The 13,280-nt window shown below is 38.3% G+C and overlaps 1 protein-coding gene across 1 annotated transcript in view; it reads left to right on the forward strand.

Moving 5' to 3' along the window:
- PRKCI (protein kinase C iota) overlaps positions 1 to 13,280 on the forward strand; it is an 83,533-nt gene that overhangs the window by 49,826 nt on the left and 20,427 nt on the right. The window contains 6 exon segments of the mRNA NM_001133474.1: positions 259 to 313; positions 2,229 to 2,287; positions 8,102 to 8,278; positions 9,046 to 9,143; positions 9,764 to 9,850; positions 12,301 to 12,436. Of these exon segments, the coding sequence (NP_001126946.1) occupies positions 259 to 313; positions 2,229 to 2,287; positions 8,102 to 8,278; positions 9,046 to 9,143; positions 9,764 to 9,850; positions 12,301 to 12,436 (612 nt within the window).

A 13,280-nucleotide genomic window follows, 5' to 3' on the forward strand; every position in this document is an offset into this window, starting at 1 on the left:
TATATGGCAGTTTAATTTGATTTCTAATTGGTGGTCTGAAATTAGTTTTGTGTTTTCTGTAAAATGTGACTAACATTACCTCATTCACAGCAGTATTGTATAGTTTCATAAAACAAAATTAAAAGTAAATATAATTCTCACTTAAGTTATATTCTTTCAAAATTAAATTTTAATATGCTGTGTGTTGTTGAAATAGTGTTATTTCTGGGTATAATAGGGTACTCCACTGAGTTACTGTGTCTTTGGAAATGTTTGTAGGAACCAATGATGCCCATGGATCAGTCATCCATGCATTCTGACCATGCACAGACAGGTAAGAGTGGTGCTGGCACAACCCATTGTTCATTTACAGAGTAGCATGTAAAGACTTACTTAGGTGATGTCTTACCCAAGTTTAAAAACATTTATTTCTTCCCAGTTAAAAGTAAATACATATATTTTGTAGTGGTAAAGTCAGTCACACTATTTAACATACACATTTGGCATTTTTAAAAGACAACTGTGGGCTGGGTGCGGTGGCTTACGCCTGTAATCCCAGCACTTTGGGAGGCTGAGGCAGGTGGATCACCTGAGGTCAGGAGTTCGAGACCAGCCTGGCCAACGTGGTAAAACCCCGTCTCTACTAAAAATACAAAAATTAGCGGGGTGTGGTGGCGCACTCCTGTAGTCCCAGCTACTCAGGAGGCTGAGGTGGGAGAATCGCTTGAACCCAGGAGTCGGAGGTTGCAGTGAGCCAAGATCACGCCACTGCACTCTAGCCTGGGCGACAGAACAAGACTCCTCAAGACTCCATCTCAAAAAAGAGAGAAAAAAAAAAAGACAACTGTGGGCCAGGTGGCTCATGCCTGTAATCTCAGCACTTTGGGAGGTCGAGGCAGGAGGATCTCTTGAGCTCAGGAGTTCAAGACCAGCCTGGCCAACACAGGGAGACTCTGTCTCTATTTTAAAAAAAAAAAAAGTATGTAAACTACAACAAATGACTATTTTTTCTAGTTCACATAAATTTCTTTTGAGACGCCTTTAAATTCAGCAAACTCAGTTTTTTTCCATAATGAAAAACATGAAGCTGATTTTGTGGCCCATGTTGACTGTGTTCAGGTGACTCGTTTTTTTCTTTTTCTTTTGAGACAGAGTCTTGCTCTGTTGCCCAAGCTGGAGTGCAGTGGCATGATCTCGGCTCACTGCATCCTCCACCTCCCAGGTTCAAGCAATTCTCCTGCCTCAGCCTCCTGAGTATCTGGGATTACAGGTTCATGCCACCGTGCCCAGCTAATTTTTTTGTATTTTTAGTAGAGACGGGGTTTCACCATGTTGGCCAAGCTGGTCTTGAATTCCTGACCTCAAGTAATCCATCCGCCTTGGCCTCCCAAAGTGCTGGGATTACAGGCGTGAGCCACCGCGCCCAGCCAAAGTGACTTGTTTTTATTAAAAGCTTTATTATCAGAAGTAGAAATTATGTGAAACATAGAGAGATGCAGTATAGGAAATTCCAGGAAGATGGTGTAACTGAAAATGTTAGATAGATACAAAACCTTAAACACGTATCTGGGAAATTTGGAGAGCAGTGAAAGGAGGTAGAACAGCATGATCTTCTCTGGACTAAATCAAGAAAGGGAAAACAAGGGAGTTTTTCTGGAAAGACAAAATGCAATCTCGTAGTCATAGAATGATCAACTCTATGAAATGCAGGCTCTTTTTTTTTTTTTTTTTTTTTTGCCCGAAGTAGCTTTAAGAAGTAGAAGTTCCATCCTTGTCTGTTCTTTACTTGACCATTGTGGTAGTCAGGAAAATTTTGAGTACGATGGAGTGAGAAGTGAAAACCAGAGGTCCTGTATCTCTATGTCTTAGTCATACTAAAAAATTTAAACGTATCTTATAGAGTCATTTGTTTAGCAGGAAGTGTTTGATTAATTTGTAAAGAAATGTTTTAAAAATAACGAAAGTACTTGTTAAAAGCAGTACTTGGCTACCAGGTTGTGATGCTTGCTCTCTTTACCCTCACTAAAGATTAGGATTTAACTATTATATTTACATACAATTTGTTATTAGTAGGACAGGTATTCAGTTTTAAATAATGAAAATTTATTCAGAAGTAAAAACTAAAATAAAAACTAAAATAAAAATCAGGAGACAATTTTTATTTCAAACTCATTAATGGTTGCTGTTTTTTTCTCCCTGCGCCTTTTTTTTTTTTTTTTTTTTTTAAATGTTTGGTATTGGGTTTTTAGTAATTCCATATAATCCTTCAAGTCATGAGAGTTTGGATCAAGTTGGTGAAGAAAAAGAGGTAAGATAATTTGTCTTATTGTACATCATATCATTAGCTTTTTAATAAGGCTCAAGAGTTTAAAAGTATGACATATTGACCTGCTTAGACTTTTAGATCATAATGGTGAAATGCAAAAATGATTTGTAATGATTCCAGAGTTTTATTCTGATTTAATTTAGTAATAAAATTATGAATTTAAACTAGGAAATAATTTAGTGGGATAACTTATTTTCATTTTAAAATAGCTTAATCTGAAAATTACAATGTATTTAAGGATACTATTTAAAATACTTGGTAGTATTGTTTAAAATATATAGTAGACCCTTCCGTTTTGTGCCTGAATTGCTTATTTAGACAATAAATGATTAAACATATTAACTGTCATTATTTTTTTGACTACTAAGTATTTTATCAGTTTTTAAAACAAAAATTCTTAATTAAAATTATTTGATTAAAATAATAATCAGTTTTTTGAAAAAAGCTTATAGTGAAAAAGATAATCATGTCTCCCACCTTCCACTCCCAGTATGGCTTCTTGGCAACCTTTTAAACCATTTCTAGTTACGTCCATAATATTTATATTTCTGTTTTTCAATTTTTCATTTTTGTGTATTTCTGGACATGAAAGATTTAGTTCACACTGCCTCCTCTCTTTCCTATATCTTTCTTTTTTTTTTTTTGAGTTGGGGTCTTGCTGTGTTGCCCAGGCTGGAGTGCAGTGGTGTGATCGTGGCTCACTGCAACCTTAAACTCCTGGGCTCAAGTTATCTTCCCACCTTAGCCTCCCAAGTAGCTAGGACTATAGGCATGTGCCACCACACCCAGCTAATTTTTTCATTTTCTGTTTTGTAGAGACAGAGTCTCACTATGTTGCCCAGGCTAGTCCCGAAATCCTGGCCTCAAGCAGTTCTCCCAAATCAGCCTCTCAAAGTGTTAGGATTACAGGCATGAGCCACCATGCCCAGCCAAAACTTCGAAACATAAATAAAAGTAAACAGAATAATATAACAAAGCCCTTGTATCTATTGTTAGTTAAAACAGTTGTCAATTCATATCCAGCGTTATTTTGTCTACTCACTTCCCTCACTCTTGTATTATTTTGAAGAAACCTGTTAGTCACCTATTTGATGTTATGTTTTAGTTTCTTGTTCTGTTTGTCTGAAAGAGTCTTTTTTTCTTTTTAACTTTTTCTTTTTTTTTTTTTTTGTGAGACAGGATTATTGCACAGGCACCTGTGCAGTGGTGCAGTGATGGCTCACTACAGCCTCAACTTCTTGAGTTCAAGCCACCTCAACCTCTCAGGTAGCTGGGACTACAGGCATGTGTCACCACTGGACCCTTATCACCATATACAAAAATTTACTCAAGATGGAATAAAGATTTAAATTTAATACCTCAGACTATAAAAATCCTAGAAGAAAACCTAGGAAATACCCTCTCGACATTGGCCTTGGCGAAGAATTTTTGGCTAAGTCTCCAAAAAATTGCAACAAAGCCAAAAATTGACAAGTGGGACCTAATTAAACTACAGAGCTTCTGCGCAGCAAAAGATTCCACTAATAAACAGACAACCTACAGAATGGGAGAAAATAGTCACAAACTATACATCCAGCAAAGATCTCATATCCAGAATCTATAAGGAACTTAACAGCAAAAAACAACCCCATTAAAAAATGAGCAAAGGGCCGGGCATGGTGGCTTACACCAGTAATCCCAGCACTTTGGGAGGCAGAGGCAGTCAGATAACTTGAGGCCAGGAGTTTGAGATCAGCCTGGCCAACATAGTGAAACCCCATGTCTACTAAAAATATAAAAAAAAATTAGGGCGTGGTGGCACACACCTATAATCCCAGCTACTTAGGAGGTTGAGGCACGAGAATCATTGGAACTGGGGAGGCGGATGTTACAATGAGCCAAGATCGTGCCACTGCACCCCAGTCTGGGGGACAGAGCAAGACTGTTTAAAAAAAGAAAAAAATAAAGGGCAAAGGACATGAACAGATATATCTCAAAATAAGACCTATAAGCAGCCAACAAACATGAAAAACCACTCATCATCACTAATTATCAGAGAAATAGAAATCAGAACCACAGTGAGATACCATCTCACACCAGTCAGAATAACTGTTACTAAAAAATCAACTTGGGCATGATGGCTCACACTGGTAATCCCAGTACTTTGAGAGGCTGAGGTGGAAGGATTGTTTGAGCCCAGGAGTTCAAGAGCAGCCTAGGCAACATAGTCTCTACAAAAAAATGAAACATTAGCCAGGTCCAGTGCTGCGCCCCTGTAGTACCAGCTCTTCAGGAGATTGAGGTAGGAGGATTGCTTGAACCCCAAAGGTCGAGGCTGCAGTGAGCCGTGATTGCGCCACTACAGCCTAGGTGACAGAGTGAGACACTGTCTCAAAAAAAAAAAAAAAAAGTCAAAAAACAACAGATTCTGGTGAGGCTGCAGAGAAAAGGGAATGCTTATATACTGTTGGTGAAAATGTAAACTAGCTCAGCTACTGTGGAAAGCAATTTGGAGATTTCTTAAAGAACTTGAAACAGAGTTACGATTTGACCCAGCAATCTCCCATTACTGGGTATGTACCCAAAGGAAAATAGATCATTCTATCAAAAAGACACATGCATTCCTGTGTTCATCACTGCACTGTTCACAATAGCAGAGACATGGAATCAACCTAGGTGTCCATCACTAGTGGATTGGGCAAAGAAAACATGAAACCATGTATTTTGTGGCAATATAGATAGAACTGGAGGTCATAATCCTAAACGAATTAATGCAGGAACAGAAAACTAGCTACTACATGTTCTCACAAGTACGAGCTAGCCACTGAGTGCACATAAACATAATCATAGGAACAGCAGACACTGTAGACTGCTTGCGGCGGGGGGCAGCATGGGTTGAAAAACTACCTATTCAGTACTACGTTCACTACCTGGCTGCAATATACTCATGTAACAAACACACACACATAGCCCCTCTATCTAAGATAAAATTTGAGTTTAAAAAATATTACAAATAGGCCGGGCGCAGTGGCTCACGCCTGTAATCCCAGCACTTTGGGAGGCCGAGGTGGGTGGATCACGAGGTCAGGAGATAGGAGACCATCCTGGCTAACATGGTGAAACCCCGTCTCTACTAAAAATACAAAAAATTAGCCAGGAGCGGTGGCAGGTTCCTGTAGTCCCAGCTACTCGGGAGGTTGAGGCAGGAGAATGGCGTGTACCCAGGAGGCGGAGCTTGCAGTGAGCCGAGATTGTGCCACTGCACTCCAGCCTGGGCGAAAGAGCAAGACTCCGTCTCAAAAAAAAAAAAAATTACAAATAACACTTTTACTGTTTCTCTAGAAAATGCAGTGACCTTGGCACACCTTAAATTCATTCCTTTTCCATTCCTGCCTTTGGGTGCTATTATTGTCAGAGTTTAAAATTCTGTGTGTGTGTATATTTGTTTTTTTAAACAGTTACTCCTTTTGTAGATTTACCCACATTTTACCCTTTTTGTTTTTCTTTCCTTCCTACGTCTTTGTTCCTCCATCTGAGATCATGCATTTTCTCCTTCAAGAACTAAATTTAGTTTTTCCTTTAGTGAGCACCTAGTAGTGATGGATCCACTCAGTTTTTGTTTGTCTGAAAATATTTTTCTTTCACTTTCACTTTGTGAGCTACTTTTGCAGGATAGAGAATTCTAGGTCAGCTGTTTTCTTCTTTTTTAGGCCCTTTGAAGATGACATTTCACTGTTATGTGGCGTCTGTCATTTCATTCAGCCTTATTATTGTGTCCGTGAAGTTAACTCTATCTTTTTTGCTCCACTTGATTCTCTCTTATAGTTTCCAGTTAGCCATATTTCAAGTCTATGTGTTGACTTATTTTCTTACAATTCTCTTCTTTCTTAACCTGCCCAAACCTGGTTTCTTTTCACTCTGCTTTATTTATCCTTGTGTGTTAGTCTGTTTTGTGTTGTTACAAAGGAATACCTGAAGGTTGGGTGTGGTGGCTCACACCTATAATCCTAGCACTTTGGAGCGGGAGGATCATTTGAGGCCAGTAGTTCAGAACCAGCCTTGGCAACATAGCAAGACCCCCCATGTCTACAAAAAATAAAAAAAAATTAGCCGGGTTTGGAGGCACATGCCTGTAGTCCCAGCTACTTGGGAGACTGAGGCAGGAGGATCACTTGAGCCCAGGAGTTCATGGCTGCAGTGAGCTATGTTCGTGCCACTGCACTGCAGCCTGGGTGACAGAATAAGACCTTTTCTTAAATAAATGAATGAATGAAGGAATAAAGGAATACCTGAGGCTGGGTAATTTATACAAGATTTATTTGGTGCACGGTTCTGCAGGCTGATCAATAAGTATTGCACTAACATCTGCTTCTGGTGAGGGCCTCAGGAAGCTTTCAGTCTTGGCAGAAGGCAAAGGGGAAGCAGGTGTGCCACATGGCAAGAGAGGGAGCAAGAGAGTCAGGGGAGGTGCCACACTCTGAACTCACTCATTACACAGGAACACACCAAGCCATTCATGAGGAATCTGTCCCTGAGACTCAAACACCTCCCACTAGGGATCACATTTCAGCATGAGATTTGAGATTTGGAGAGGTCAAATATTCAAACTGTATCACCTTGTTACCAAATCAAATTATTATTATTATTATTATTATTGACAGGGTCTCACTTTGTCATGCAGGCTGGAGCGCACTGGCACAATCACAGCTCACTGCAACCTTGACCTGCCCGGCTCAGGTGATCCTCCCACCTCAGCCTCCCAGGTAGCTGGGACTACAGTGCACACCACCAACATCCAGCTAATTTTTGTATATTTCGGTAGAGATGAGGTTTCTCTGCACATTGCCTAGGCTGGTCTTGAACTCCTGGGCTCAATCAGTCCACCTGCTTCAGCCTCCCTAAGTGCTGGAAATACAGGCATGAGCCACTGTGCGCAGCCCGAATTATTATTTCTAAGTTTTTAAGTTGTCATTCTCACTCAGTTTTTCTAATACCCTTCTTTCAGTTTTGTGCTTGCGGGTTTATCTTTCTCAAAATTTACTATTTGCTTTTCTTGGTATTCTTCACTTCAGAGATTTCATACTTTATTCTCATGGGTCCATTGTGTGCTGATGATTTTGCAGGCATCTAATAAAAGACTGTCTTCAGGCTTCTCTGTAAATTGCCAGAAGCTTACATTTGTAGTTGTGAATGAATTTTAAGGCTTACTTTGTCGTCCCAAAGGGGTCTTGGTATTCTGTGGAAAAGAATGTCTTCCATTCGCTGAACTACTTCATGCTTGTTTTCTGTCTATAGCATCCAAAAACGCCTCTGAATGTGTCCTCTCACTATGTATCAAGCTTCCAGCAGACTCTTTCATCTTGATGTCTCGTTATAACTTCTGAATTTATCATGAAAAACCCAATCGTTCTCTCCAGTAACTGTCAATCGTATCCTAGCCACACTTGATGTTCCCTGTCAGTGGTACCCCCAATCTCTTGGTCACCAAAGTTAATGTGTTTTTTTAATTCCTGTATCTCTATTGCCTCTGTACCCAAAAGTTATCGTACCGTTTTTAAGACATCCTTCGATGTTTTTGTGATTTCAACTCCCTTCCCATTCTTATTACCATTCCTCTTATCTCAAAATTCATCCATATAATCTGGATAGTTAGATTATATGGTTTGGAATGACATTTGAAAAATATTAAGAACTTAAAATATTTTTATGTTAGGAAAATATCTTTAAATCGTTATAGGTACAACTAGGTGTTAGAAATATATAATGTACTATGCAAAGCATTTCCCATTATAACTCTGATACAAATGTTCTCAACAGGCAATGAACACCAGGGAAAGTGGCAAAGCTTCATCCAGTCTAGGTCTTCAGGATTTTGATTTGCTCCGGGTAATAGGAAGAGGAAGTTATGCCAAAGTACTGTTGGTTCGATTAAAAAAAACAGATCGTATTTATGCAATGAAAGTTGTGAAAAAAGAGCTTGTTAATGATGATGAGGTAAGCACTGCATATTTTATTGCTTCTAAACTGCTTAAGAATACTATTCTTTTTTTTCTTTTGTGACGGAGTTTCGCTCTTGTCACCCAGCCTGGAGTGCTAGTGGTGTAATCTTGGCTCACTGCAACCTCTGCCTCCCAGGTTCAAGCGATTCTCCTGCCTCAGCCTCCCAAGTAGCTTGGGATTACAGGCATGTACCACTATGCCCAGCTAATTTTTTATATTTTTAGTAGAGATGGGGTTTCACCATGTTGGCCAGGCTGGTCTCGAACTCCTGACCTCAAGTGATCCACCCGCCTCAGCCTCCCAAAGTTGCTGGGAATATAGGCATGAGCCACTGCACCCAGCCAAGAGTACTATTTTAAAGAAAACCTCTATGTTTGTGCTTTATTATCTCATTCTGCTTTTCTAAATATGTGCTAAGTAAATGAAATATATTATTTCGGTTTACTTTTCTTATAGATTGTATAAGATATTTAAAGTAATTTGATTATTATTAGATTTTTTTAAAAAAACAAAATCAAACCACATTATTATCAGGAGAAATACTTGAGCTTTGTAAAAGTTTTCTAGACAGTTTTATAATACTGAAAGATTGACTAGTGTTATTTTTCTCTTTGTATGTAAATTTTCGTTTCATGATTATCAATGGTTTTGATATTTAGCCTAGTTAACCATTGCATTTGTGACCATTGAATTGCTCAGAGCAAATTTATCATTAATTGTGATATAAGTTTGACATAGATTTCTTACATGTTTCAAAATAGGATATTGATTGGGTGCAGACAGAGAAGCATGTGTTTGAGCAGGCATCTAATCATCCTTTCCTTGTTGGGCTGCATTCTTGCTTTCAGACAGAAAGCAGGTAAGATTGAAAGATAGTGGAATGATTACTGGGCTTCATAATTTTGGTCATATTACACAGTTAGAACCTTTCTGCTCTAATTCATGAAGTAGATATCATGGAGGACGCAACAGTGTTAGGCTTATAACTTCCTACTAATAATACTGCCATCAATGATATCAGTTTGATATTAGATCAGCATTAGGAAATGACCTACTTTAGGCAGAACAAGAAATAGCCATGTCAGAATTATGGCAGTGGAAATCCAACCTTTTAAATATCCCCAGTATTCTAGTTTTATGACTTAAAATTTTCTAGAGTTTAACAAGGAGGAAAAATACCTTGACAGTCGAAAATGACTTATTTAGCAAATGCTAAAATTAGGATGGTAATGAGTGGCTCTGGATTGTAAAAGTGGTACTAGTTTAGAACAGAAGTAGTAGGTTACAAAATTATTATCATGCTGGTTTACTTTCTCGTATCTTCCGTACCCTAGATACCCTTTGTTTCCACCAAAATTTTGACATCTTTTTAAAGGCTAAATAGTAGAGAATGCTCTCTGTTGTGATGGTTTCTGAAAATGCAAAGTTACACTACCTTATTTTGGATCTTGATTTCATGGGTTCTCTCCTGTGTTTTAGATTGTTCTTTGTCATAGAGTATGTAAATGGAGGAGACCTAATGTTTCATATGCAGCGACAAAGAAAACTTCCTGAAGAACATGCCAGGTGAGTTTTTGTTTACTGTTTGTATTGTTTTCTTTTCGGGGCCATGTGGCTTTTTATGTGCAGTGGTTGGAAACAGTAGATAATTTATTTTGATACTAGTTAATTCTTTGTAAGTCATGCAGAGGCTGAGCTAAAAGTTAATTTACATTATATATGTGTAAAACAATTATATATTCTTTTACATTTATACACATACATGTACATACACATGCACACAGTGCTTCCTAAGCAATTGAAAAGTGTAAACAGTATTAAAAGGGAAACCTTTAGTCTACTAAAACCAATCCTTTTCAAATATTTTGTCTATTTAGCATCAGCCGTTTAAATAATTGAGACTAATAAACACTTATTAGTCTTTTCAGGTTTGTAGTGGTCTCTCAGAGAGTTCTTCATGATAAGAGTGCTATTCATACATACTTGAGAGTAAATAAATGATCCCTCTGGCTGGGCACAGTGGCTCACACCTCTAATCCCAGCACTTTGGGAGGCTGAGGCGGGTGGATCACCTGAGGTCAGGAGTTTGAGACCAGCCTGGCCAACATGGTGAAACCCTGTCTCTACTAAAAATACAAAAATTAGCTGGTCGTGGTGGCGGGTGCCTGTAATCCCAGCTACTCAGGAGGCTGAGGCAGGAAAATTGTCTGAACCCGGAAGGCGGAGGTTGCAGTGAGCCGAGATCGCACCACTGCAGCCTGGCCAACAGAACAAGACTCTGTCTCAAAAAAAAAAAAAAAAAAAAAGATCCCTCTTAAACTAGTATATACTTCCGACTGTTCTTTGCCTTTTTTTCCCTTTAATCCCATAATTACTGATGAATAAAAGAATATCAAATAGGCTGGGTGCAGTGGCTCATGCCTGTAATCCCAGCACTTTGGGAGGCTGAGGCGGGTGGATCACGAGGTCAAGAGATCGAGACCATCCTGGCCAACATGGTGAAACCCCATCTCTACTAAAAATACAAAAATTAGCCGGGCATGGTGGCGGGCGCCTGTGATCCCAGCTACTTAGGAGGCTGAATTAGGAGAATCGCTTGAGCCTGGGAGGCGGAGGTTGCAGTCAGCTGAGATTGCGCCACTGCACTCCAGCCTGGTGACAGAGTGAGACTCTGTTTCAAAAAAAAAAGTATTGAATATTAATTTTGTTCCCTTAATTTGATATTAATATGCAAGATTGTAAATTGTTTATGTGTTGGATGGAGGAGACAGGTGGGAAGGGATTCTGGCCTTGAGTAAAAAGTTTAATCCATCAATACCATGTTTTGTTTCTTATTCATAATCAGCAGTAATTCTCACCCTTTCCTACTTTACAAGAGTAATGCCAAAATGAAGCATGTGAGTTTGTATATGTATGTTATTATCATGCAGGGAATAAATATTAGAAATTTCATTTAAATTAAAAACTTGTAGAAAATTTGCTACTTCATTATTGCTTGTCAAAAATTTCATAAGAAGATGTAAATTGTACTTATCTAATCTTGAGGCCAAGCCGGGTTTTTTGTTTATTTGGGTTTTTTTGTTGTTGTTTTGGTGTTCATTTATGTTCATGTGTATTTATGCCTTATCAAATGGTCACCCTTCATAGCAGAGCCACAGATGATATTTTGAATTGTGAACATAGCCAATATTTGTTCCTTGTTTGTTCAGTTGAATGTGGGAAAGCTAGTCTGGTTTTTACTATATTAATGTGCCAGTTCTGGTTTTATACCATCTTTGCTTTTGTAAGAACTAAAGCCCAGAACAAGGGCTTAAGTTCCCGAATCACATAATTAAGTACCTAGGAGGTGTATGTTATGTACCTCCACACATGATCATGATAATGTGCCACCAAAACAGCCATACATCAGCTCAGGCGTTGCATTTTCATTATTCAGGCCAAAAGTTCTGGGTTGTCATCAGTGAGTTGGTAGTAGTTTTTTTAAGTTCTTCGTTTAATATTAAATTTTATAGTTGTAGAATATTTTCATTTAATTCCTTTTCTAAAACCTTCATGAGGATTTTATAGTTTTGAGTAGTCAGCTTGTAGTATTCTTTCTATTCTCGACCCCGTCAGTGGTTCTTAGCCTTCTCGGAGGATCACGGGTCCCTTAGAGAAGTGATGAAAGCTTTGAGGACTCTGTAGATACTGTGCATGTACATATGGGCATACACCTTTGCCCCCAGTTGTAGAAGTATGGACTGCCTGAAGTTCACCCAAGGACCCAGATTAAGAACCCCTGTTTGAGACTATCAAATTAATAGCTTTATGAAAAATGTGAGTTTAAGTTAGACAGGAACTTTTACAATTGTGTCTTGGGCTCAGATGTTTTAAAGTGGTACTTCAGTTCATTTTTTAAATTTGTTCCTAAAATCACTGGGAGAAAAAAATATGTTTTGATATGAATTTTTGTGTTTCCAGTTGTAAATGTAGAACTTAAATATGGTTGAATCAAGTGACTTTTCATTTTATTTTAGATTTTACTCTGCAGAAATCAGTCTAGCATTAAATTATCTTCATGAGCGAGGGATAATTTATAGAGATTTGAAACTGGACAATGTATTACTGGACTCTGAAGGCCACATTAAACTCACTGACTATGGCATGTGTAAGGTAAGGAAAATTTTCTAGTTATTTTAAAAGGTCTTCAGCAGCTAGTAGTCTTTGTAAAATAACTTCATGTTTAAAGATGGGGAAATGATTACTAATTTTGCTAATTTACTTAAGAAGCTTTGTGGAATTCTAGCACAAAGAAAAATGTACTTTTTTTTCTAACCATTTGCAAAATTTGTATCTTCTGTGTTATGTGTACTACAATAAGAGCTAATTTCTTTTTATTATACATAACTTTTTATCTTGAAAGTTGAAATACAATTGAAGAAAATTTGGAAATAAAAATTGTCTGCAATTCCACTGCTTAACACAACCATTTGCATATGACCTTCCAATTTTTGCCATTTAGTAGTGAATCTTATATAATGCATTCAGGATTTTCCTCAGAAGTCAAACATTTTTTATATTTAAATTTTAGGCCAGGCGCGGTGGCTCACGCCTGTAATCCCAGCACTTTGGGAGGCCGAGGCGGGCAGATCACCTGAGGTCAGGAGTTTGAGACCAGCCTGACCAACATGGTGAAACCCCATCTCTACTAAAAAATATAAAAATTAGCCAGGTGTGGTGGCACATGCCTGTCATCCCAGCTACTCAGGAGGCTGAGCCAAGAGAATTGCTGGAACCCAGAGTTAGAGGTTTGCAGTGAGCCGAGATTGTGCCATTGTGCTCCACCACAGGTGATGAGAGTGAAACTCCGTCTCAAAAAAAAAAAAAAATTTTAAACATCTGACATAAAGCATAATAGGATAAAACAAGAATTTTAGTTACTCTCAGAATATGTCTTCCTTATTTCTTTTTTTTTTTTTTTTTTTTTTTTTGAGACAGGGTCTCACTCTGTCACCCA

The sequence above is a fragment of the Pongo abelii genome, chromosome 2, assembly GCF_028885655.2.
Source record: "Pongo abelii isolate AG06213 chromosome 2, NHGRI_mPonAbe1-v2.0_pri, whole genome shotgun sequence".
Taxonomy (NCBI): domain Eukaryota; kingdom Metazoa; phylum Chordata; class Mammalia; order Primates; family Hominidae; genus Pongo; species Pongo abelii.